This window comes from Anas platyrhynchos, chromosome 21 (assembly GCF_047663525.1).
Source record: "Anas platyrhynchos isolate ZD024472 breed Pekin duck chromosome 21, IASCAAS_PekinDuck_T2T, whole genome shotgun sequence".
NCBI classification, from domain to species: Eukaryota; Metazoa; Chordata; class Aves; order Anseriformes; family Anatidae; genus Anas; species Anas platyrhynchos.
In genome coordinates, this window is record NC_092607.1 from 4,587,587 (window position 1) to 4,614,136 (window position 26,550).

At 54.6% G+C, this 26,550-nt stretch overlaps 1 protein-coding gene across 2 annotated transcripts; it reads right to left on the reverse strand.

Annotated features, from left to right (window-relative positions):
• Window positions 1-1,924: 1,924 nt before the first annotated feature.
• Window positions 1,925-23,547, reverse strand: ADA (adenosine deaminase). 2 transcript variants are annotated; one of them, XM_072026547.1, is made up of 11 exons: window positions 23,473-23,547; window positions 12,084-12,145; window positions 9,917-10,039; window positions 9,677-9,820; window positions 8,379-8,494; window positions 6,408-6,532; window positions 5,717-5,788; window positions 5,498-5,599; window positions 5,039-5,106; window positions 4,636-4,765; window positions 1,925-3,485 (listed from the first exon to the last, which is right to left on the reverse strand). In XM_072026547.1, exons 1-11 carry the CDS (start codon window positions 23,530-23,532, stop codon window positions 3,384-3,386), a joined length of 1,104 nt encoding a protein of 367 aa, XP_071882648.1. In that variant the 5' UTR covers window positions 23,533-23,547; the 3' UTR covers window positions 1,925-3,383. The 2 variants fall into 2 exon arrangements, with proteins under 2 accessions (XP_071882648.1, XP_027328703.1); XM_027472902.3 differs by lacking the exon at window positions 23,473-23,547 and adding an exon at window positions 18,381-18,516.
• Window positions 23,548-26,550: the final 3,003 nt, after the last annotated feature.

The window sequence follows — 26,550 nt, forward strand, 5'->3', positions numbered from 1 at the left end:
TCTGCCTGGATGGTTGTTCTTCTTCTGTTTCACCTTGTAACAGGTTGGGCTGCAAGGAGGTTACACCAGCCTCTAACAGGGAGATAGGGAACTGTATGACATGAGAGTCCCTTCTGTTTGGGGCTGTGAAACCTCCCCAAACATTTGCAGCTCCCAGTTAGAAGCACATTTAAATTTGGGGATGGAGAATGCCAAAAATCTGCCCCAACTTGCTGCAAGGCTGCGCTTTTCCAGGTTTGGTGGAAGTCAAGCAGGGTAAAGCTGGCTTAGGACTTGGCAGAGCAGCCGAGACACCAGGAGAAAAGATGCTGGTGGGAAGAGGTGTCCTCAGCACAGCACCGAGCTACAAGGACATCCATCACTCTCGTTTCACTCACTCAGGACAGATGACCCCAGCAGAGCTCTGGGAGATGGCCCCAGCCCCACAGGCATCAGTCCTGCAATGGACAGGGCAAGGCAGAGGCGGCCTGAGAAAGCCTCCAGCAATGACATCGGGACAAGCACCTCCTTGACAGCTTCGGGAAGAACTGAACGTTACAACTTTGAGATTTAGCAGAGCAAACAAGGCCATAAATAAGCAGAGAAGTTGCTGCCAGACAGCGGGCGAATTATCTGCGGGTCTCCAAGAAGCGATGGCCGTGGGACCAGGACAGAGATGGATGTTGCTCCAGCCTGCCCAGGAAACAAGGAGTTGGCAGCCAGGTAGAGGCTGCATCTGCTTCCTTGGCAGCCCTACACGAGCTGTCCCCGAGCTGCCTGAATACTATTGCAGCTCTGTTCCCAGAGGGCGGCCAAGAGCCTGCTCCTTTTTCCCCTTGCTTGGGGGTAAACCAGCAGGTAGCTCCTGGTCTTGGCTGACACGCAGTTCAGTGTTTAGGCCCTATTTCCAGCTCTTGCCTCCACCAAGCAGTATTTTTGGCTCCGACACACATACGAAGCAAGCCAAAGGCAGTGCAGAGGGACTGTGCACCACGCATGACCTCCAGCAGTTGAGAGAGGGCTAATCCTGGGTCTCCCTGGTCAGAAGATAGCTGCTGCAGTTATATTTAGGCAGATCACTAGTGATCCGCTGGCCAGCCACCCTTGGAGCACAGGCATCAGGTTCCCCCCACGAGTAAAAGAGCCGGGTCAGCTGCCATCGCTGCAGGACCAAGGGCACTGGGTGAGTCCAGCGACGTCCTGACTCGCAGAGCTGCTGGGTGCACAGATGCTCTGAGCCCCTGATTTCGGCTGGAAATCCAGGCATGCGGGACCTCCGCCAGCTCCACCCGAGCGCTAAGCGATGGGAACATTGATCAGAAAGCACCCAAAGCACCCTGCTGCCTGAGCTGATACCACAGCCCAGCAGCCTCATGGCCCAGACCGTACCGCTTCTGGCCCTCAGCATCAACAACGTGTGCAAAACTCAGGAAGTGGGGAAAAATATCAACGGTTTGTGATACATGATAGAAAAAGCGATAAGGATTCTGCTTCTAGGGGTAAGATATGCATTTCTGTGGTTACTGAAAAGACACGAGGTTGGAACAACTTGCATCAATAAATCCAGCTTGCAAGTCTAACAAGGGAGCACGAGTACCTTCCCTCTTCTGTGCCCTACATTAAAACTTTCAAAGCTACCTGCTAGCAGCAGGAGGCAGGAATTGGGCTGCCACACCAACCGATTGACCCCTCTGCCTCCAGCAGGGGTACAATGGCTCACACTGCAGCCCGCGGAACACGGCTCCTACTGGTGTCCCTTGAGCAGAAAGGCAAGAGGATTTCTGTTTTAATATAAATTTGTTATTTTATTAAATGGGATTAACAATCAACTGTCCAGAATCCAAACAAGCAGCTTCTTCAGAAACAAATTTTGGAGAAAAATTAACGCAAAAAAGCCTGGCTCCAACAGCAGCCATATTCTTAAAAGTGATGATTTATCGTTTGCTTTAAAAAAAAAAAAAAAAAAAAAAAAGGGAAGAAATTCACTCTCTCCTATCTATCTAGGTGTATGCACCACATATTTCAGAGACGAGTATTTTACTCAGAAGACAAATACAGAAGCCTAGAAAGAAAGGAAACATTCCCAGCACTCGGTCGCTGCTGGCTGAGGCTGAGCAGCCACTGTCCAGGACTACCACGGCCCTTCACCAAAGGCAACTTTTTGGTGTAGTATCTTTGGAGCAAGCACCTTTGTAGACGCCTGGGATGCTGAGGCATGCCACACACACCACGCTCCCTCCTCATGTACATCGAGGAGCTCTATGTCAGTAGGAAAACTGTCACTTCTCTGGCTGCATGGCTCTATTGCATAGTAAGTAAAAATACTGTAATGCACCAAAACGGCTTAGGAATTTTGGTGAATATTTCCTTGCAAGTTCTCCACCAAACTGAAGGTCTGACTCCTAGCCGGTGTTGTGGTTAAGCAAGAAAAGCAATTCAGATGGGACCTGAGTCAATATTTGATATTGGGCCCTAGCTTATTAATCACTGAGTTTAATTGTGCCGTAAGATTATGTCAGGAAAAGAGCAGAATGGTTAAAACAGGCAATCGAGCACAATTTTTCTAAGGTCCTAAACTAGGATGCAGGAAGAGCAAAATGCAGTTTACAGCAATCGTCTAGGATGAGTACAAAACTGGGAAAGTCCCAGAAGGCAGATTTGGGCCCAGAATGGTAAGAATCCGTTCCAACTTCCTATGCATGTGTGAGCACGCTCACGGTCAGCTGTGAGCTCAGCTGCAGCCCACGGGGTGCGCTTCAGCGGCAGCGACGTTGTAAGGCCTGATACACACATCTCCTTGGCTGAGGGAGGATGCCAAAAAAGGCCTTTTTTTTTTTTTACATGGAAAAAAAAAAAAACAAACACCTTCAGACCTGTGCACCAGCTTCCAGTTTGTTCTTGTCCTGGGCCTGTTAGCACAAGACTAACCACACGTAAACACAGCTGCAGCCAAAGCTCCCTACCCGCACGGATGGGGATAAACCCTCACACCTACTCACTCCCGACCTGGCACACCTTTTTCCTAGAACGGTGGAGATTAAGCCTGACAGTCAGAGCCAGAGGAGATTATTTCTGCACCACAGGCAAGGGCTAAGGCAGGTCAGCAGGACACGAGAGGTCCTTCTGCTCTCGGTTCTGGTACAGAGGGACCAGCAGCGAAGGGAAGTGTTAGGGTCTGCGTGCACAGCAGCAGAGGAAGCTGGATGTCCATTTGGGAGACAGTTCACGGGGGTGATGGGGGGGGGCGTGATTGGAGCCTGATTCTGCTTAGCGCTGTAAAGGTTTACACGGGATGCCAGGAATGGAGACTGACCCCAGGCACCTTCTGGCGCTCCCACAGCCCAGAGGAGAGTTGAGCACGCATGAAGAAGGGCCACGGCTCCACGCTGGCTGGCAGGGACGCATCACGATGCGTTGGGCACCATCCCGTAGGCTTCATACAGCATATTGAGAAGTTCCTGCTTTTCTTTCTCGGGTAAGAAGCTAGACTGAGCTGCGTTGATGTTCTGGAAAGGCAGATGGGGAACCGAAGGGAGACGTTAAGGCACATCGGAGATGAAGATGTGGCTGTACACATCCAAACCTCTCTCTGACCATCAGTGAGCCAGGGAAGGTGAAGTTTCCACTCCAAGATACATTTCCACAGCCTCATTTCCCAGGGCAACCATTTTGGCCCACCACTAACAACAACCCCAAAAGGAACAGGGCAAGCACAGGGAGGGGGCTTTCGATACTCTGGAGTTTGTAGGGTACACACTTTAGAGCTGTTCCTACACACCAGGTGTCCCTTTGTGCCAACACAGCTGGTGCAGGCAGCCTGATGCACGCTGCTGTGACAAAGCCCAGCTGCACAAGGGCCTCTCCAGGGACCTTCCTTTGTTACACAGAGCCAGGACGGCTTTTGCAAGGGCAGCAAAGGACAGCAGGCACCCAGGGACCCCAGGCTCAGAGCTGCCCTTGTTCTCCTGCACCCGGGGAGCCAGGTCTGCAGTAGGGGCTCCTTCCCTGGGGGGCTCCAGGCAGGACAGCACACCCTTCAGTGCACCCTGCATTTCCAATTCCAAGCACGTGTCTTTGCAGACATGGAGGTGGCAGTCACGAGCATGACTGAACGCTAACCAGGAAAGCTCCCTGGGTACGCGGATAAGCCAAACCCCCAACAGTTATCCTGTCCCTCTGCCTTGGGTGAGTAATTCGGAAAACTAATGGATAAAGCCAGGTTTGGGGATGTATTGAAAACACACAAGTGACTGCGCACCAAGCCAGCAGTCGCTTTGTTTTCAGTTCAGTTTACAAGCAAGCTCTTCTGTGCATGCTGAACCTTACTAACTTTCGGGCCAGGCCTTGAAATAACCTCCCTGTAATTCCAAATCCATGGAAAAAAAAGCAACAGGCAGCTTCCTTCCTACAGTTCAGATCTGTTTTGAAGACTTTGCTGGACCATTTCTACCCTAACCCATTCTCCCCAAAGCAGCCACACGAGGGCTGCCACCCCCAGTGCCCCCGCTGCACGAAGCCATGCTCAACCCCTCCTGCTCGCTGCACCCCCAGCAGGATTTTATTTCCCCTGAAAACTCTTCAGCTTATAAAGAAAACAAGCAGATGTCTCTGGGCTTCACCAGGACCCCTGCAGAGCACCAGCTGAGGCCAGCTTACCACTCTCTTGAAATCCTCGTCGGTGAAGCCCATGTAGTCCTTCGTTATGCCGTAATCCGTGTCGATGCTGGAATTGAAGATGAGGGGGTCATCGGTGTTTATCGAATAGTTAGCCCGATCCTTCCTAAATCTGTAAGGGAATATAAAAGCGGTGGGTGAAGCAGTTCATGCACTTCAAAAGGTGAGATGTGGTAAAAGCAAAATCCTCCCAGCAGCAAGGAGCAGAGTGCGGGGCGCCTGCTGCGTGTGGGTCCGGGCACCCCAGTATCACTCACCCACACCCCAGGGATGTACCACGTTGTCCCAGGTGGTTTGCATTTCCCTCCCACAGCAATAAAGCAGCTATAAGTAGCCAGGATTTGGGTTAATGACTTTGAGATTAAACGTTACGCGCGCGTCTTACTGCACGGCTGGGTGTTTCCTGAAGTCCGGCAGACATGCTCCGGTCAGATAACTGGACCAGGGGCAGACCTGGTTGGGGGAGTTAAAACAAACACGAAAAACAGCATCAGCCACACAGATCTGAACTGCAACTGTGAAGGCAGATAGCGGCGAGCAGACAAACCAGACGGAGGTTCAGGGCTTTGTTCACAGCCCGGGGAGCTCCCACCCTCCCCCCAGCCATGCTCTGGTACCGCAGCCTGCTTTGTGGGATAATTCTGCAGGCTTGAGGTCCGTGAATCAGCAAATAAGCTGTCCAAAACATATCCTCAGCCAGAACAGGATCCGTTTCCTCTGCCACATGCTTGCTGTGAGGCGCCATGTGCTCTGTGCGGCCCAGAGCCCGGTCAGCAGCCAGGCACCAGCGCCGCTCCTGCCGCGGAGCTCGGGGCACCCGGCTTCCACCGCAGGGTGTCCTCACCTCAAAGTGCATCTTGGTTCTCAGCAGCTCCTTGTAGAGCTCGGGGTCCTCCAGCACGTGGTAGCCATGGCCGATACGCTCGGTCTTCAGGAGATACACCGCCTGGAGAGCAGAGGGGAGCAGCTACAGCCTCCGAGCCGCAGCCCAGCTCCCTGCCCACCACCTGAACACTGAAACCCCTCGGGACTTCCCAACCCCGGTACCCCGAGCTGCTCGTACCTCCTTGATCATGGCAGGCGGCCCAGCCTCCCCGGCGTGGACGGTGCGATGAATGCCGCATCGTACGGCCTCCTGAAAGGCGAGGGAGGAAACGTTTCGGTGTGAGGGCAAGAACAAGCCAGCAGGCTCGGCTCCCGGAGCTCCCAGCCCATGAGGGGTCAGGACAGTAAGGCCAGCAGCAGCACTCAAAAAGCTGGGTCACCTCCCACACGAAGCTCCCAGCCTTTCTCCAAGGTTTTTTAATAAGCACTGGGCTGTCCCCTCCCCGGGGGCAGCAAGCCCAGGGCGCTCCTTCCTCCACCCGCTGGCCTCTGCCCATGGACTCACAGCAATTCCCATCTGTGGGGCTTCTTCCTACTCCAGCAGCAGCCACGTGGGGGGATTTAAAGCTGCTGGGGCAGGGGGAGGTGATGCTCGGCAGCCTTGGGGCTTTTTGGCTTGATGTGCCTGGCACCGTGCACTGAGCTCCAGCTCTCAGGATGCGGTTAGGCAGCGATGTCTGCCTTTAATCACTGAGATATAAACATGGGAGTAGCTTTGCTATTTAACGAAGTATTTTTAATTGCTAAAATCAATTTTGAAGCTCTCCCAGCTGCTTTGTGGTCTGGATACAGTGCTGCATGTCGCCTAGCCAGGAATAACTCAGTGTGTGCTTTCTTATCGCTTCTTTTAAGAAGCTTATTCGACAAACCTCGTAAGCCTCCTTATGGCCGGAGGTATCCTCCACCTTCAGCGACTCGTCCCCGGCCAGGTCTATGGCCACCACGGAGTTGTTTCGATACTTCTTGCAGAGCTCCACCACCTCTGGAGACCAGCCTGGAAGAGACATCAGCAGGATTCAGGACAAAGCTTTTGTATAGTCACACTTTGAGAATTTTTTTCTAAACACAGAAAAATAAATGTGCTTTCACGGTGTGGTGTCATGGAATAGTTGGGGCACCTCCAGAGGCTCCCTGCGCAGCAGTCACCCTGCCCTGCTGCACAGCGTCCTCCGCTCCCCCGGACAGGATGAGGGATGCTACTTCTGGTGAAAAGGAGCTGCACAACCTCCTGGAAGGCTGACCTTTAACACACGGTTTTATCTTTTTGGCATCAGTGGGAGAGAGTAGCAAATGGCCAACAACCACCCAGGAGTTATCTCTGATCAGGATGCAGCATAATCTCTGACAAAGCAAACCCATCTATTAGCTGATATTTCACCTAGCCTTAGCAAGAAGGCCAAGAAACAGAGATAAACTGCAGAGTTAATAATTAACCGGCACCTGCTGTGCACATACAGTCCTGAAGGCATACGAACACACAAGAAAATGGGTGCAACCACAACTTCTTTTATCACCAGTTTCGAACTCGCCAGGTCAGAGCCATTATTTCATTGATAACTGCGACGTAGCTAGCTCTTGCTGGTATTTCTGCCTCTCCCTCAACACTTCCCAAGTTTTGGGGTGGCTTCCCAGGATGAGTTTGTGCCCAGAGCCACCTCTTCAGGTAGCACATGCACAAAAACGCAGACTCAGCTGTTTGCAGGAGGAACTCAGCCACTGTGCAAGTGCACACTGCACGTGCTGCTGGCTGCCCCCACAGACATGTGGGACAGGCTCACAGCTTCCAGTTTCTACAAAGAAAGAAGTTTTCTTCCTAGAAACCAGAAACCCAAGGGTCAGGGTTTCAGATTATTGTTTGGCCTTTTTTTTTTTCCCCCCTATCTCTACCTGGACACCCTCAAATCTTCCAGTTTCCAGGAATATATTTTCCTTGTATTTCTAGGAACAAATTAGCTGTGTGTTTGTTAGAAAAACTTTTTGCCCTATTAAATGTGCCTAAAATTTGTCGGGATCTGAAGGCATTTGTAGCAAAGTTTCAGTGTAAGACAACGGTGTAATGCAACTCATTCTGTCCGTACTTTTCCTTAGGTGCAAACGTTCACAGAGCTCAGCAGCTCAACAAAATGCTGAGAATTATATTTTTTTTTCTATTCTGTGTCATAGCACCTGCTACAGAAGAATTTCAGAGCTGCTGGTTTTAGGAATAACACTTTATATTTGTGACTTAAACATGTTTTGCTTGTTTTTCCAGCTTAAACCAACAGTGAGTTAGCAGCCAGTGGATTCTCTGGCTAACCCACGCTGGAGCTAACTAAGGAGCGTGCTGCTGCAGCGGCATGATGGTGAGCTGGAAGGTTTAATTTCTGCCTCCAGAGCTGTGGGACATCAGCCTGGCCCTCCTCTGGGACCATTTCTTCCAGAGCCATGGGATGGTCATGGCAGATGTGGCCGCTGGCTTTGGCTGCGGTTTCAGCCAGCCCAAGGAGAGCTCCGAGCCCTGGGCAGGGAGCGAGGTAGGAGCAGAAATCCCAGCTCCAGCAGGAGAGGCAAAAAGGAGCTCTGTGTCCTTTAGCAAGGCCTCCAGCTAGCTCTCCTGACGCTGGCTGTGCCTACAGCCCTGCTTTGGCTTCCAGCTTCACTTCACAAAGGGTAAGGGAGCAGAGGACCCTGATCAAGAAAGAGCAGCCCGCTCTCAGCACCATGCGGTCCCACGTCACACACAGGGCCACGGGGCCGGTGCTTTCCCCACATTTCCGCAGGGACCTGACCCCAGGGGACATCCCCCCCCGCCGCGCGTCAGGGAAGGGGAGCAGAGCAGCAGGGGAGCTGCAATACATTACTTGGCATATGGCGCATGCAGCATAGAATAGACCTGGCTTTGATGTGGAAATCCCTTTCTCCATCCTGCAGTCCCTGATTTACGAGGTGAACAACTTCATCCGGAGTGAGGTCTCCCCTGCGGGGCAGAAGAGGTGGTGGTGAGAGGCTGGGCACCGCCTGGGCGGGCGGGCAGGAGCTGCGGGGACCAGAAGTCAGAGACCCCACAGAGCCCAGGCCCCGCTGGTGGTAGCATCTCCTGGAACCCAATAGGACCACCCCAAGCAAACAAGCACCTTTTGCACCCACGCCATGTGGACACGTTCAGGAAGATTTAGAAAAGCCTCAGGGAATTAGGTGCCACTGCTGCTCGGGCACTTCTGCAGCAGTAGGTGCCCAGGGAGCTCTGCATCCAAAGGGCTCCCCCCTATGTGGCTGCCCTGCAGAGCACCTGGGCCAAGTTTTGGCCAGCGAGCCCTGCAGGGGCAAGTTGAGGCTTTGGTCAGCGTCTGTCCAAGTGAACGCCGCGAGGAGCTGAGCCCAAGAGCCTCTCATTTGCCAGGAGAGCTCATTAGGCTGCACAGCTCCCTGCGGCGTGGCGAGCACAACACACCCAAAGCCACCACGACACGTCCTGCAAGGCGCCGCCGAGCCCAGCACTGATTCAACGAGCACCAGGCAGCAGCGCGGGGGTGACATTTAAACAAGGGAGCAGATTGCCAGCCCCTTGCAACACTGCCCGCTGGCTCAAACTTCTGCTTTGCAGGCAGGCAATCCCGCTCCGAGCCTGGCTTTCCCTCGCAAGGGGAATGGCTTCAGCCAACAGCTGAAGCGCAGCTGCCTCGCACATGCTGAATTAAGTGCCTGCAACAAGGCACATCAAAACACGACAGCGCGCAGAGGTATTACAAGAGGAAAAACGCTACGGACAGGGCAGGGAGAGAAAAGTGCCAGAGCTGGCTGCACCGGCAGAGCAAGCAGCCCCGGGTACCCAGAGGTGCCGGCTCACCCACGCGCGTCCCAGCTCCTGGGTGCTAGCTCAGGAGCTCAGGCAGGAGCACAGACAGGTACGGGGCAATTAAGTTAAAGGCCATGACAAAATCTTACTAATTAACACGCTGTGGCAAGTTGTGAGAGGGGAAAAAAAATTATTAGTCTTTACATCTGACTGTGTTGTGACACCTTCCCTGCAGCTTTTCAGGAGAAAGGATGATGGGGTGGCCAAGCGGAGCCGAGCCCATCCATCGGCACGGCCCTGCCCTGCTGCCCCCCTGGGACGGGGTGGGACGGGGTGGAGGGGGTGCTCGGGGGGGTCACTCACTCAGCTTGTCCCCAGGGGATGGGGCTGACGGAGCAGTTGGCCAGGAGGTGAGGGCTGTAGCGGATCTCCACGTAGGCGACACCTTCCTTCGCTTTTGTCTCCACCAGCTCGTACGCGATCCTCCGCACCGCCTCGCGGTCCCCCCTGCGGGGATAGCAATGGGACCCGTCACCTGCCGGCACCAGGAGGGGACCCGCAGGGACGCCACCAAGCACGGACAAGCAGGCAGCGGGCACTTACGCGATGGCGGGCATGTAGTGATTAAATTTCTCTAGAAACTCAGGAAGTGACAGCGGCGTATTGTAGCTGACGTGCTTCAAGAGCTCCTCCACAGTGTCACCGGGGAGAGGAATCCCTCTTTTCCTGGAAAACAAGTCGTGATTTACCGACGGGGAAGGCTATCGTGTTTTGAAGAGGTCTCTAAGCGCGGCCTTAGCTGGCAGCATCGGCCTCTGTTTCTTCACAGAAAAGATATGGCACAAGCTGTCCTTCCAAAAGCTCCTCGCAGACGTGGCCCTGGATCTCCACGGGGAGCACAACGATCCAAGACACCAGCACAAACACGAGCACATCGAGATGGAAGCCCAGGGTGACCCAGCGGGAGCGGGGCCAGAGCACATTTCAGGCTTAAGACAGAGCTCCTCGGAAGGGGCTCTGCGTTATTTCTTGGCATCTCCCCCTCCTAGAATTGCCAACATTCCTTAGAAAAGTTAATTTCTACTTATGGAGGCTCAAGGGCCTGAGAAACGACAGGGAGCTGCGTGGGCTCGGGACCACCCAGCTTTGCTGCGGGGGAACCCGGCCCCAGCAGCAGCTCCCACCAGGGGGCTGTGGGTGCCGAAGCCCACCCAAGCTCTTCACCATCCCCACACCACGTCACCTGCCCGCAGACGCCAGCCTAAAATTGGGAATAACAACCAGACATTTAGTTCTAATCCCCTTTCCTTCCTTCCCGGCGCTGCCGCGATGAGGTACGGCCGGCTGATGGATGTCCCCCTGCTGACGGAGACCAAACCCCAGTGACGGGTCCAGCGACCCGCTGCCAGCAGCTGTCCCAAGGAGCGATCCGCAGGAAAGCGGCCCAAACGCCGCTGATCCTGGGCTGAGCGAGCGCTGCTTGTTTCCCCATTCGGGCAGAAAGGAAAGCAGCCCCGGGCGCAGCGTTCAAAGGCAATCTATCGGGATTAAGTTGCTGGCGCTCAGCGGGGGCCGCTCAGTGCTGCCAAGGCATCAGCTTTCCACCCTGCCTTGCCCTTTCCACGGCAGTGACACGTCGCCGTGTGCCCCGGGAGCTCTCAGCTCTTCCTCTGCCGAGGGGGACACCAAACACGGAGCCCCGCAGCCAAGCTGCTCTCCTGCCCCCCTCCACACATCCCCAAAGCATCACCAGCGGTGATGGTGCTTTGGGACGCCCCCCAGCACGAGGATGCTGGGGCTGGCTCTCTGTCAGAGCAGGGCGGTGGATGTGGCCACCGTGGTTTTGGAGCTGCTGTGGAGCCCAAACCCCCAAGAACTGCAGAGTTCAGGGCTGCCCCTGGGGGTTCGTGCATCCCAGCAGCTTTGTGCTACCTGTATGTGTCCAGCCACCACCTGGTAAATTGCTTCCCAGCTCTTTGCCTTTAAAAACAGACCACAAACAGCTTTGTGTGTCCAGGGTGAGGTTGCAAGGCAGTGTCCTGCACTGCCCCTTTGCTTTGGGGTTTGTGTACACGCTTGTTTTAGAGCCTGCAAATAGCACAGCCTTGCTCCACCCCAGCTGGGCACCGAGGGCTGGCAGCGCTGGGCTGCTTAAAAATAGGAGGGAGCTCAGCATGCTCCTGGGGAACCAACGTTCCTGCCTAAGCAAGCGAGGAGCAGGGGATCCTCAGCCAGGTGCTGTCTCCTGGGCCTCCGGGCTCCTGCTGCCCTGCCAGGCACTGCACCAGCAGCAGGGACCCCATTTGTTTGCTCACGGGGACTTTCATCCCCATACCGCAGCCCTGCAGCAGCAACCTGACCCCACAGTGAGCAAGGGGGATGTCTTCAACCTGGCCTCTGTGTTGGACTGATGAATCTGTGGCCATTCCCCATAGGAAAAGCAGCTTTAGAAAGAATAGCTCCCCCAGGATCACTTTGCCCAGGACCCGCTGGGCTCATAGGATGCCAAAACCACTTCCCACCCTCCCCAGATTGACTTCTTCCCCGAATTACCAGAGCTGTGCTTACCAGCTGTTTCCTGCAGTCTCTAGGCTTGACACATCCTTGATCGGCACGTAACCTGCTTTTTCAGAAATCTCACTGGAGGAAATCCTAAGTTTATTTTGCCTCCAGCTACGGAGCCAGGTCCTCGCCCCGGTTACTCAGCCAAAGCTAACCAGCTACCCACAGCTAACCCATTACTCACAGCTTTCTTCCCCCAGATACTCACTTGCCATAGTATAGGATTGTTTCTGGTCTAATGGCTCCATCCAGGTGGAGGTGAAGTTCTACCTGCAGTAAAATAAAGAGAAATCAGTGTTGTACTCCTAGAGCTGCAGCAGAAGCTTACAGGTAGGTGGGTGGTGCTAACGCAGGTATAAATGCAGCTAACACAGGGCAAAGTCATGAAAAGGAAGTGCAAAACCATTTAAAAATGATTATTTTTGAATATCTAAGTATCGTCCAATTGTTTTCTTATTCCTACTGCAGGTCACAGATTTAAGAGATCTTCCAAATTTATTGTGTCTTCAGGAATCTGCACACTGCTTCGGGAACTGCCCTGTCCATACTTAGCTTGCATGGCTTGGAGTTTGGGAAGATCTGAAAACAAAAACAGCAATACCGACCCTCAAACGAGCATCAATTAACTTGATAAGAGCGTCATTACACAAGAAGTCAGGCTTCACTTCCACAAATCTGCTCCGGGTTTATTGGTAATTACCAGGCATTATCACAGCCTGCAGGATTTCTAACGCTACACGGAGTCCCAAGGTACAAGGTGCTGTAAGCAAAAGGACAAGAGCTGTCCCATAGTGCTCACAAGCTTCTTCCAAAATAAAATGCTTAAGTTAAAAAGGGACAGTAAATCAATTCAATCCTGTTTCCTTATTATTGCTTAAACAATGCATTTTGGAAGAGGTGCCATAGAAAAGAGCCAGCTTTCTCCATTAGTCAGCTGTGACTTCGGAGGGACATGACAAATACATGACAAATGTAATTTGGAAGTTGAGCTGGGAAGGAAAATCTTAGCTGTAAAATGTTACAGCTAGATCTTATTTCCAGAACTGTCTGCTTTTAAGCAACAGAATAGCCTACCATCCATACATGTGTATTATATACATTAAAGGGCAATGAAGCACAAAGCAGTTACTGGGAAGGAATGGCTGCAGGACCAGCTTTGCTCATTCCAGGTCTTTCAGATGTCAGTGAATTCAGGCATCTGAGCACTAAGCTACCCAGAGAGAGACTGCCACACTGTACAAGGTACAACTGGGGCCATTACCACCTAGCAAATAGGTTTGTACGAGGTGACTCAGGGATATTTCCTCCAGTCCCATAACGCCCCGTACAAGCCAGGCGTGCTTTGTGCCCAGCTCATGGTTGGGGTTCCCAGCAACCAGGACTGCTACTGAAGTCCATGGCTGCTGGGGTGCAGCAGCACTCAGGTTTGGAAGATGTGTGGGATGGTCATAAAGCTGAGATGGTGCCTGCATCGGTGCAGCAAACGCTGAGATGCAAAGTGTGGGTACCAGGCTTGGGGCAGCGTGAGCCACCAACCCTGTGCTGCTGCAGCCAGCCAGCCCAGGGGCCAGGAATATGCCCACAGACACGGCAGGATGTAAAAGGATATTGCTGTCACTTCTCCTACCCTTAGGACACGATCTGAACCTCCAGAGATGAAGATTTTTAAAGGGCAAAGCTTGATCTTTCCCCCTGCCCGGAGTTGTGCAATTCTGCTTACGAGGACTAAATGTCCCGAGAAGCAGCAGATAAAGTAACAGGCTGCGGACACGATCCGCGCTGCCAGATGTGGACGCCTGGCACGTTTTCCACTCTTGAGCTCCGATTCCAATTTCAAAACCACGCGAGCTCCATTCCTTGAGGTTTTCAACAGCCCTTGTGACCTTCTGGTGGAGTTACAGGCTTGAGACGCACTCGCACTGATAGGAAAACCCAGCGAGCCGAACCCAGCGGGGTCTGCATACCCCAAACATCTCTCTAACGGTCCCTACAAGAACATCCCAACGTGACACTTCCAACAATGGGACAGCAAATTTAGCGGTGTCCTTCACCATGCGAGTCACCTCCTGCTGCTGCAGGTGAGATGCTTGCAAGGCAGCAAGGCTGCTCTCTGACACCAGCGGGCTCTTCCTCTACGAACTTGCATTTCTTGGGGCCTGGAGGTACCCAAGCAAACTGCTAAGAGCCTTGGCCTCAACCCAAAACTTTGTGGGGTTGATCCCAGGGGTCATTTCCTGCAGCTGGCAGCTAACCTGGGCTATTTAGACTCTTGGGACATTTAGGCAAAGAATTAAAAGCAAGCCCATGAGGGCGAACACGGGGCTCAGCTCCCCAGCCGCCTCCTGCGCGAGCTCCACCAGCCCTGGGTCCGCAGGAGGCTGCAGAGCTCCATTGCAGCTCCCAGCTCCCTTCTGCTGTGTTTGCTCTGGGCAAACAAAGCTTAAGACTTTTGCAGATGGAAGTGGGCGATACGACCTTGCTTTAAGCCCAGTGCCCAGATAAAGATGAAAGTTTTCACTGAGCTGTGGCTCCAGGAGATGCAGCCTGAGCAGAGGCCAGGCGGAGCTGGCAGACCCAAACACGCGCATCTCACCCCGAGTCCTCCGATTTATCTGAGGCATGTGCATTAACGGGGATCTCCACACTAGGTCCAGGACCCGAGCAAGTCAATAAAATCCCCCAGTTTTGCTAGAGAGAGGTCCAAAGCCCAAGTGATGAGTTCAAAGGACACGAAATGCCCAAACGTATGTGCTCTGAACACACAGGACTCCTAGGAAGGCTGTGAGAGCAGGCAGTGCTTGCTGTTTCTATGCAAAAATAAGCACTTTTAGATCAGGCCCTGTGCCTGGCACACTAGGGCAGTTATCAGCAAGATGTTGTGGCTTTAAGCAAAACAAAGTGAAGCTTTAAGGGTTCTGGCTTGACCTCTCTCTTCTGAAAACATTGTCATGTTTTATTTCCAGCCTAATAACCTTCAAAATAAACTCAAACCCAGAATACGGTACTGCAAACAAACACGTTCCAAGTCGGATTATTTTCAATTTAGTAAAATGAGGAGGACAAAAAATTAAGTAAACATTCAAAGCGTTTCCAGCTACAGCCAACCCAGCAGCACTTCTCTCTTACTCTCTGGTTTGCTCAGCGGACCGCGACAGAGCAGATCGCTGCTCAGCCTGCCTGCTACGTGGCGAGGAAAGCCCCATCCAGCCCGGGGCACTCGAGGGGTTTGTGTACCAGGTGTTTGTTCTTTTACTTTAATTTTGTTTTGATACAATGACCACAGTCAGCTGGTTGGGGCACAAGCTGAAGAGCCCTAAATCTGGGGTAAAACCTTCGCCTTTTTATTTTGACCATTTCTAGCAGATGTTAATTGATAAGCCAGGCAGCTCCTGAGGTTTCATCATTTTAAAACCCTAGCAAGTGACTTTGGTAAGGATTATTTATCAGCACATTAAGAGGTGATAATCTGAGGTTTGCTTTATTGATTTCAATAATGGAGTGATTACAGCTCTGACTGGTCAAGATGCAAGGCAGAACAACAGTAATCAAAATTCCACAAGAGATAAGATGAATGCTAACCCCTGCAAAAAGAATGAACTGTGTTCCTGAAATACAGATTTTTTTTCCCCCAAATATAGATTTTTTTTTTCCTGGGAGATACACTCCCAGGAGCTAAGCTGTGAACTTCATAACCTTGCCATAAACCCCTATTTTGGAAGCAACAGGTGAGGACCAGGAGGGATGTAAAGGCAGCAGAGACACGGTATTATTCCCAAGCCCAACAAAACCCCTAAATGCCTACTGGTGGACAAACCTGGGGGTTTGAGTCTTTAAAAGAGAAAGGGGTCGGACTGCAGGACCCAGGTGACCTGCTGCTCCATGCAAGAGATGTTTGTGCTTTCTAGGGAAGCATTCACACGATGTGTTGTGGCTTTGGTGGCTGGCCAGGAGGATGCTGAGTGGTGTTTGGTGCCTCCCCTCGTGGCATGAGCCACTCAGTCTCCCTGCATGGAGCTCCTGGTGCTGCTGAGCCACGGGATGCTGATAAGAGAAGGGGGCTCTGAGTCACCTCCCAGGGACAGCAGTGCCCTGTCCCTGCCTGAGCCACGTGGGGCTGGAAGGAGGCAAGCCTTCGGAGCAATAAAACCAAAGTCCTTGCCCTTCGAGCGGCACCAACCAGCCTCAATTAATGCCATCAGTGATGGGGTTATCAGGGAATGTGCCTGCGCTGCGTACCGGAGCCCAGCACAGCACTGCTCAAAGCACAGCAGAGCCCAATGCAGCCGGGGGTCTCCAGGATGCTGCCAGCACCGCAGCTCAGCCCCTACTGAGCTGGCTGGGCCGAAATAAACGTCATCCTCCTCGGGGCAGCCAGCTGAGACCTCGTGCACTTGCACAAAGCAGTGTGAAGGCAAGGGGTGCCCAGCCAGGGAGTGCTGGGAGACCGATCCTATCTCCCTGCAATTACCAGCAAGTTATTATTATTTTAAGCTTTGCACCCAAGGCAAAATACCTGCACTATCTGCTCAGCACAGCCAGGCTGCTCTGTCTTATGCAGCTGGAGGACAGGACCCTATGGCAGAGCTGGCACCTTAAGTGACTCCTGGGTCAGGTCACCTGGGGCTCTGCTGGCCATCGATGGGGACACCGACAGCTACAGCGAGAGGCTTTTAGGGCTGGGATTTCAGCTGTGTCAGGCTCCCCGTTTTGGTGGCAAGCCAAAGGAAAAGCCCCCAGGTGACCCACAGAAATGGTGAAGGGTGACCTGCAGGATGAGCGCCACGTGTCCCCGGCCCCCTGCGCGGACACGGGCTCTGCTGGGGGTTCGGAGAGCCTGGCCTCAGAGGGAAGAGGCTGATGGTTGGTGTCCTCAATCTTTTCTGCTTTTTTATGGCTTACGATAAGCAGGGGTCAAAGTCACCCCATAGCAGCCCCAGCAGCTCCCTGCCTGCCTGCCGCAGCGGCTGGGAGTCAGCGCGTTCCCAAAAAGCAGGCGGCAGCCCCGGCCCCTCGCCTGGCTACCAGAAACGTCCCTAACGCACAAAACTGGCTGTTCCCAATGGCAGGGGGTCCCGGGGGATGAATAGGGGTGATCAGGGCTCATTAACTGACTTCAGATCTCGTTTTTTCTTCCCAGTCCTGACTTAGCAGGTTCGCAGGGCTGAAAGGGACTGCCTGACTCATGAAATCCGGGCTCGTAACGTTGACAAGCAGACAGCACAAGTTTGACCTTAGCACACAAACATGGTGTGGTTTCCCCAGGTCTCTCTCTTCTGCATCCTACTGTCCCACACAGAAAAATCAGGAAGAAACGTGACTGAAAGAAGAACTTAACTTGCTTCTTTTGGACCAAAATGTAAAACCGCTGGGGTAAACCAACAGCGTTTGTTCTCAGTGGAGCTGATGAAACGCCAACGTCTCTTAAAACTGAAGCGGCCTGAGAAGCACTTTAACCACCCACAGATATCAGTGCCCCCTGGATTTCGGTATCAAGGTTTGCCTGCCGGTGGATGGGTCTCCTCCCTTGGTTGGGAAACCTCAGGCAGCAACCGACTGCGGTGTGTGCCAGATGTGCGCACGGAGGCTTTTCCAAGCACGCCGTGCTGCTCTGGTGCAAGCTCAAACAGAGTGATAAATGATTTAGAGGTGGTGGGGGATGCAAACAGTAGGAAAAAAAATATTAAAAAAAAAAAATAACAAACACACACACACTCAAAACCACGCTCTGAGGTTTTCAAAGGCAGTCTTCTTCCCCAGGAAACCACACATGCTTGCTGCCTCTCACGTTCTCCCAGAGCTGCTGGGAGACCCCACGCTGCTTTCTGTCTCCTCTGCCCCTGCCCACAACCCACGGAGCCCAAAGACACCCAAAGAAGAAAACCCTTCCCCATGTGCCAGCTTACCCGAGACCTCAACCCAAGAGCAGAGGTTTCCCAAGGAAAAGGCAGTGCTCTGCCACCAGATGGGTGGCTCTTGCTGAACACATCTGCTTCATCTTCTCTCACCTCTCTTAAAACCCGATTAAGAAACACGTTACTGGATGATCCTATCTGGGGGATATTTATACAGCAAACAGCGAGACTGGAACAGTGGAGCACCCTCAGATAGCAACCACCGGGGTGGTATCCTAAGAATAACAGAACTGAGCGCTTAAGAGATTGAAAGAGAAAGAAGAAGAAAACAAAACAAAACAAAACCAAAAAGCGGTGGGGCTGCCGGACCCCTCAGCGACTTGCCACCCCCCAGACCATGCCCAGCGGGGGTCCCAGCGCCTCGCCTGCCCCGGGGCGCGCAGAGCCCGGCCGGCACAGGCGGGTGGCACGGCTCGGCTCGGCTCCCAGCGCGGTGCACAGTGCAAGGACCTGGGGCACGGTGCACAGCCCCGGGGCACGGAGCCGGTGCCCAGCCGGTTCCCAGCCGTGTGCCCGGTCCCGGTGCGCGGGGCACGGCTCCGGAGCAGGGCGCGCAGCCGGCTCCCAGCCCGACAGCACCGCAGCCGCCTCACCTTGGGCCCGTCGAAGACCCGCAGCCCCTGCTCCATGCTGCCTCCACCGCCTCCTCAGCCTCCTCTGCCTCCGCTGCCTCCCCCGGCCGTGCCCCGCCCCGCTCCGCCCCGCGCAGCGCCGAGCCCCGGGGGGAGAAACCCGGGGGGGCCTCGGGGACTCCCCGCCCCGCAGCGCCCCGGCCCCGCGCCCCCCAGGGGGGGCCGCACCGGGGGCAGAAGGCGAGAGGTCGCAGCCTGCCCTGGCTGCGGTGCTCAGCCGGTGCGGGGATGCGGCTTTGTGGGGGTTTAGCCCCAAAAGAACCGCCTTGTTCTTCGGTTTTAAAGTGCTCAGCCCTCGCTCCCCTTCTTCTGCTTACAAAGGCCCCGCTCGGCTGCTCCCTCGTTTTGGTTGACGGCTTTTCAGGATTTTTTTGGCCCATTTTACAACTCCTGCTCAGAGTTTAATTCCTTATTTTTGGTCACCCGGTCCCATTTCCTGCTTTGCCCCCCTCCTTGCTCTCCCCCAGGCGATGCCCGTGGCAGCCAACATCACCGAGGGACAGTGGGGCAGAAAACCCCGCTCCTCCCGGGAGCCGAGCTGCACTCGAGGAGCACCCGAGGGTGCAGGAGCAAGAAAGCTGCTGCACGCCTGGAGCACCCACGAAGCAGCACCCATTGGGCACACACCAAGCTGCAAGGCACTGGTCCTCCCTGGTCCTCTGGGAAATGTCCCCTAGGTCCTGAGCTGCCCGGAGGGCGCTGAGCAGGCAGGCAATGTCCCCAAAATCACTGCTGAGCCAAGGACCGTGGTTTGGTCCTGCCCCACTGGAGTTCACCTGCTCAGGTGAGGCTGTCCACAGCCCTCGGGGCTGGTCTGCGGGGAGCTTTGGGCACAAAAGTCACTATAACAGCGTAAAACATGATTATTACTTTTGTGGTATGTAAGCACACAGAGCACTTGGAGCCATAAGCGTGAGCGCTACCACAAATGGACAGAAAATAAAGTTCCCTCTTCTCCTTGCCCAGCTGTGTTTACAGCAGAGGGACAGTGTTTGGGAAGGCCTCTGGGGGGGATTAGCAGTGCTGCAGCCCTGCACGGGGACAAGGAGGGCTGCGTGCTCCCAGCACCACAGCAGGACACGCTGCACAGACCTCGCTCCACAGGGAAACATCACGGGTGATCCCCAGTCCCTCTTCCCTGGCTTTGATGGGATTTCTGCCCCAAAGCCATGTAGACACCGGGAAAGGCCATTTTTCAGCTCCAGTCCCAAGCTAATTCAGGTAAGCGCACTGCAGCAGAGCCTGTGGGAAGAGGATGGAGCCAGGCACCGGGCTCGGCTGGGAAGGAAAGCTCAACAAAACCTTCTTTGTCATCAGCAGCACCTAGCAGAGGTGCCCTGACCGCCTGCCACAGCAGTATGGCCCAGATGAAAGCCAAAATTAAATGGCAAAAAGCATCCTCAGAGACTCAGCAGCTGGCAGGGAAGGTGACCACCAGCTGCAGGGCATGGGGACAGCGGCACTCGGGGATTTCAGGAGCCTGCAGGACGCAGCCACGCTGCACCGGGCCCTGGGAAACCTGGGGAAAGAGCAGTGAGTATCTTCTGTGCTGAAACTTGTGATTTCAGGAGCCACCAAGAGGTGGCATTTTCCAGGCTCCCAAAGCTCTACGAGTGTTGAATTCGGGTAAAACTCCTGCGTGTGCCCAGAGGCTCTGGGCAGAAATTAAAAGGTTGAATGTGAAAATTAGGGTGTGAAATCAAACTGCCCCTTAAAGCTCCAGCTCCCACGGCCTGCTTCATCTCTGGGTCACGGGATTTTCAGCATCCACTTGGAAACACCTGCTTCGCCTGGAGAGCATCACAGCACGCGTGGAGCTCAGGCTTCTGCAGCAAAGCAGCCGCAGCACAAATGGGCCCAGGGTGAACCCACGGGGCTCTGCTGGTCCCCTGCACGCACAGCCACGCTGGCTGTGCCACCTGTGCCAGGAGGACAGAGGTCACTTACAGCCCTTATTTGATGGTAAAGGAAATGACAAGGAAAAAGAGCATGGGGGTAATTTTCTGATGGGAGAAACATTGTTAGCAAAGGTCAAGAAGGCGAGCGGAGCTGAGCTGGAGTGGGGGCTGGCATGGTGAGGTGGGGTTTTCCTCCTGCTGAGCAAGTGCTTCTGTCTGCAGACTCAGCTTTTTCTAGGACAGGAAGCATCAGGACTGTTATTGGGAGCACCCAGATCTGCCGGAGCCTTCAAAATGAGCCTTGGGCTGGTCTTAATTACCCTCACCCACTGCATCGATCTGTACTGCTGCCTAATCAGGCAGACACCTGCTGCTGCTATGATGTGAATGCTTTCCCGCTGAGAACATCCCAGCCCCCTGCAGCCAGGAGGCTCAAGCACAACAAAGCTTTGTGCCACTTCATGGCCGGGGCTGGTTTCCCACCTGGGAAACTTTGGTTTTTGGTTTCCCAGCTGTGAAACCAGGGGGCACAGACAGGGACCTGAATGATCCCAGTAGCTGCTTGCTTTCCTCAGGGGACGTTTATCAGCCCAACACTTCAGGTGCCCATTGTTCTCCAATTTCAATCACACCTTTAAATCCCTCCTACAAAGGAAGATGTCCCCACACTCAGCTCAGTTTTGGGGAACAGCGATTCCAAGCCCCGCAGCACCAGACACTCCCCATTCAGAACAGAAAGTGAAACAAGTCAGGGCAAAAACCAAGGTGATGAAGGGCCCCGGTGTGGTTTTGCTTGCTTGGTTCACATCACCGCCCCAAGTTCGGAGGGAGGGAAGAGAGACAGGGGATCACCTCCAGCCTGGGGGGCTCTGGGCACACACTGGGGCTGTTCCTGGGGGGAAGAAACAGGCTCTGCACAGCCTGCCCACAGCACTGGTCTGCCCTCAACTCTCCTCTGTAATTGTAGGAAAACCCCAGGCAGTAAATTAGGGGGGGAAGCATGATCTTGGTGGATATTCCAGCACTTATTTCCTAGGGGCTATATTTACTCCTGCTCCTTTCCTCTTGCTCCCACAGGTGAAGATCAGTTGGTTGCTGACACCTGCTTCCCCCAAACAGCTTTCCAAAAATACTGGAAGTGTGCTTGTGCCAGACTTAGATTATCCAAAAAGACTTGTTTTCACACCTTTGTAGGCTTTTGTTGTTGTTCTTTAACAAAAGACACCAAAGAATGTCACACTGCAGCCCATTATAAGTGGCCAAGCAAGGGAAAAGTGTTTAAATTCTACCAGTAAGGGACTGTAAATGCTGATGCCGTGCATTAATGTGACACTTCAGCAAGAGTGGAAACTCTCAGCCCAAACACCCATTGCAAAAATGTTTGAGGCAAAGCCCTCACTCATACCAGCATTTCTCATTTAACTCCTGCAGCTCCCCTGCAGGGCAAACCCCTGCCCAGGCTGAGCACACCCTGGTCCCTGTGCTGGAGCCACTCCTTTCCTGCTGGGAAGCCTCAGGACCTTGCATGGTTAGTGGGAAATGCAAAGAAAGCCCTCTGCTTCCCCATGGGGACTTCATTCCCACACCACATTTGCAGGAGTGGAAGCAGCCCGAAGGCTGACAGCAGAGGGATGTGCTCAGGGGCTCTGGGGAGCCCCCCCTTGGGGCTGGAAGCTCCCTGGCCTTGCCCAGGAGATGCTGCACACCCAGCTGGGGGCAAGTGCCTGGTGCTGCTCCAAGGGCAGCCACAATGCTTGTTCCACGGGATACATCACTAGCCTGAGAATTGGAAAAAATAATTTGGTTTTCACAGTGAAAGAAACAAGCCACTGATAGGTACCCTAAGGTACCAGTGGTGCAGTCCCAGGGACACCAGGGGGTGCCCAGCTGGGTGACAACAAGCCCATGGGGGCACAGACACCTGCAGAGCCACGTGGGGAGCTGCGAGCTCATCCTCTAAGTGGATTACGGATAAAACAGCCAACTTGCACTGGGCATCAGGCCATGCTGAGGTATTGCGACCTGTCCTGGACATCTCCTGGGCCAAAAAGCAGCTCCAGGACCCCAGGACACTGGCACAGCATGGATTTGGGGGAGAGGCAGCAGAGAAAAGGCAGGGAAACAATGTCACTGCTTTGTGCCAAGGAGAAGAGCAGCGGTGTGGGTCTGGCAGTGCTTCAGACCTGGAAACACCTCCAAGGCCTGCTCGGAGCCACAGGTTATCCCAGGCCAGCAGCAGCCTGCTCTCCTCCAGCTCTGCATCACACGGAGCCCTCAGCACTGCAGGTGAGAGCAGCACACGGAGCCTGCAGCCCGGGGTGTCTGCGCTGTGGCTCTCTGCATCTCCAGAACCAGAGCTCCCCTGTGGGCCAAACCTGCCCAGGAGCAGCAGCACCGTGCCCAGGATGGTGCCTACTCAGCCCCACAGCACGCCAGGACCATCCTGCTCGCAGGGAGGAGCAGGAGGAAGGGAGCCAGGTCCCCTCCCTGCACGCTAGGAAATGCTGTGAGGAGCGGGGCGCTCACAGAGCAGCTCAAATGCAGCTCCTGCAGCTAAGCGCTAGCCCAGCTGTGGCTGCTGAACGCATCGCTATTCAAACCCATTTCTGAACAAGTGATCAGGAGGCACACGGCTGATTTTATCTCTGCAGGATGGGGCCCAGGGAGCTGAGGCTTGTGCACTTTTACACGTAGGCAAAGCTCTGCAGACCAAACCCCACGGTGCTCCCACAGCTCTTCCTCCCATTATCCAGGGCTGCCTTGGGAGTGAACTTCCATGCTCCCCAACCACTCCAGGCCTAAAAGAGCTTGCTCAGGCTTCACACCCCAGCACCACCCGCAGTCCCTGCACAGGGCAGGGTGACACGAACAGCACAAAACCTCTCCAGGCTGCTGCGTGCACACCTGAGAGCCACCCACAGCAAGCCAACCTCCTCCAGAGCAGGACACCCTGTGTGCCTGGGGTTATCTGCACACATTGAGCAACCCCGGCATACGCCAGGTAATTGGATTATCAGCGCTCAGCCGTATTCTGCCACCAGGGCCACCGAAGGACAGAGTTGCCCTGAGGACAGCACCCCTCCGGCAGCCTGCGGGGCTGGAGGTCAGCACCACAAATCCCCACTCCTGCTATGGAAAAAAGAAAATGCTCTCACCCAGCCCCAAATCCTCCAGGATGCTTCTGTCGGGCCGGAGCAGCGAGCACGGAGTAACATTGCCCCCCTCAGCCACTCCGGAACATCGCAGCTGCATCCCCAGCAGCACAACCCAAAGCCCAGGGGCCCCAGCAGGCAGGACCCGGGGGCCCCCATCTCCTGCTGAACCCCTCAGCCCTCCCGAGCCGTGTCAAGGGAGCTCTTGATGGAGGCCGATTTTTTTTCCCCAGGGCTCCACGCAATCAACTTTGTAATTCTGCACGGGGTTTAACTGGGCTCCCAGCCCCCCCTCCCAGCATTCGGCATGGGGCTGTGTACTGGGCCTGGCTGGGATGGATTGACTCCTTTTTGATGCCCAACGTGGGGCTCAAAGGGCTGAGATAACAGTAGATTTGATGAAAACACTTACAATTAACATACTTAGTTGTGAGTCACCATGTTTTCTGGCTTGCTGTTAATATTTTATGTGATCATGTTTTATGTGATCCATGCCACATTCTTCCTCCTACTGCATATCAGGTCAGAGTTTGTTAAAGGCTTTTTGTTTTTTTCCTCCAGTTTGCTGTGCTATAAAGCGCTGGCCTTGAGCCTAATCTGGTATTCAGGCCCTGCACTGCTATCATCTCTGTCCCTTGGAAACTTATCTTTGAGAAAATTAAGCTACACTCTCTTCGTTTCCTCCTCTGGACGTTGGTTTGTGGATGGTATCAGGAGTGGTACCTCCTTTCCCTGTGGGCTAATTACAGCAGCTTTGGAGTATTTTGACCATCTGTGGGTGACCAACACGCTCCTGCTTCAAGGTCTGCAGAACGCGTTGCTTTTCTCTCTGAGGTTGAGCACTTGGTGCAGGACACCACCCAAACACCTGCACAGCGTGGTGGAGGGTGGCAACGTGTGGGGCGGGATATGGGCAGGTACCTGTTACAGGATCTCCTCTGATGGGTTGGAGCTTCACCCCAAACCACAAAATCCTAAAAAAAAATGATGGTGTCTGAAGATATATGTCCTGCCTCTGTCAATGCCAGAGAAGCACAGCTGGCAGCTCTGCGATGGGGCCGGGCCTGTGCCTACCCAGCAGGAATTAGCACTGCCCAGTTACTGCCTCCTCTTCATAACTAGAGCCCCCCTCTCCTTCCCCACCTCGTATTGCTCTGTATGACACCCTACAGCTCGGTGTGATGCCCTCCTGCCCTGCCGTGGCCAGGCACTGCCTTGGAGGGGAGCAGGGCTGCAGTAGGACATGGGAGCCACTGCATGGGGCACCCCAGCACCAGGGGAAGCACCCCGTGTCTGAACCCCACCACAGCAGGGTGCAGCACTGGGTTATCACAGGCTCCAAGCCAGGCACCCAGCTCAGGCTGTACACGGCACTGCCAGAGCCCCAAGGGCTCCTTGCTCTTTTTAGTACCACCTGAAGCACAAAAGTAAAGAGCCCAGCACCGTTCCTACCTTCACCTCCATCCCCAGGCAGACAGATGGGTGGGTGCCCAAACCCAGAGGTGGCAGCTAGGGCCAACCAAGAGCACAGAGCATCACCACAACGTGGCAGGTCCCACGGTGAGCCAGGCAGTCCATCTGCAGGTCCTGAGTGATGGGGCATGGCTAGCACCGTGCCAGGAAGACAGCAGGTTAGGGTCAGGCTCAAGGTCCCCAAGGCCAGGCTGAGCTGCAGAGCAGCACCCCTCCTGCACAGCCCAAAAAAAAAACAAGGTCCTGAGATGAGCTTAAATAGAGCTCCTGGGCTGCGCTGTGGGGACTCAGGTGAGGCTGGTCAGGGCCATGAGGGCCCTCAGTGACACCTGTAGCATCACCTGGGCACATTTGCTGACGTCTCTGTCACCCCGTGCTGTCAAACCCAGCAGATATCGGGGTTTGGGGTTCACAGGGCTGCCGGTCTGGGCTGTGTGCCTTCCCCAGCCTCTCTCTCCAGTCAATCTGATCTGCTGGGAGCCAGGAGCATCCCCCGAGGATGCTGGAGACATGGGGATTATCTCTCCTACCCCCCAAATCTCTTGGCACTGACAGCCGCTGTATCACGGGCAGCCCATGTAGCTATTACTGCCAGGCACCGGGGTTATTGCGTGGGGTGCTGCACCAGGGAGAAGCAGCAGGAAGGGACAGAAAGGCAGGTGAAGGAGAGGAGAGGAGCAGGGGGCTCATCCCCTCATCCCTGTGCCCGGTCCCATTGGGGATGGTGCTGGGGGGGCACCCGGGGTCTGCCTGGCCGCTGCCCCAGGCAGACTGGGCACGGGCTCCTGCTCCAGCAAGGAATGTCTGCAGAGAAAGCGATCCTCCCTGCCTCGAGCTGGGAACGTCTGGAGACACTTTAATTCGCCTAATCCAGGGCCCCAGCCCAATTAATATTCTATAGGATCTCCTGGAGCTCTTGTTTTGTTCTGTTCTTGGCTCAGAGGGCTGCCGAAGAAATTGAAAACAGATTATTGGGGAGAAAACAGCCTCAATTTTTCGACAGCTGTCTCTGGCGAGGCTGGCTGCATTTCCAACCATTCCCCGGGCATGAGGCAAGCCTGGCTGCGGTGCTTATCCCCCGCAGCAGCAGGGGGGCTTTGCTGGAAAGGCGAATACCCAGGGATGGTGCCAGCCTCATTCACCCCCAAAACCCCTGGCAAGACCCCCTAGGTGCTACCAAGGGAAGGCAGAGGCCGGAGCTGACAAGGGGCTGGGGGCAGCCTGCGGGGGGGACTGGGATCGGGGTACTGGGGTCAGCTGGGGACAAGCAACCGAGCTGTGGCCATATATATGAGCTGTGCTTAAAGGGCCTCCGGAGGGATGTCTGCTCCTCCTGTGTGCCGGGAAGGAGCTGGCAGGGTGGGCTGTCTGTCCCCACGGCCGTGGCTCTGTCCACCACCAGCCCCCCACCAGCCCTGGTTAATTCTGCGGCTGGGTGCAGGGGGCAGCTGGGGACAGGATCCCGTTCCCCCTGTGGGCTCAGGGTCTGCGACAGAAGCAGCTCAGTAGTTGGGCTCCTGATAGCCCAGTGACATCTCAAACACCTTATTTCCACCTAACTGAGGGCTTTGGGAAGAACAACCTGGGGTCAGGCAGGTGAGCTGACGG

Bases quoted from the DNA above. Each gene is read 5' to 3' on its own strand.
- ADA (XM_072026547.1), bottom strand. From the start codon at position 23,532: ATGTTACTCCGTGCTCGCTGCTCCGGCCCGACAGAAGCATCCTGGAGG. The intron at 12,146-23,472 runs GTGAGAGCATTT...ATTTTACTGCAG, and splicing joins CCTGGAGGATTTGGGGCTGG to GTAGAACTTCACCTCCACCT. The intron at 6,533-8,378 runs GTAATGTATTGC...TGTCTCTTCCAG, and splicing joins CTGCATGCGCCATATGCCAA to GCTGGTCTCCAGAGGTGGTG.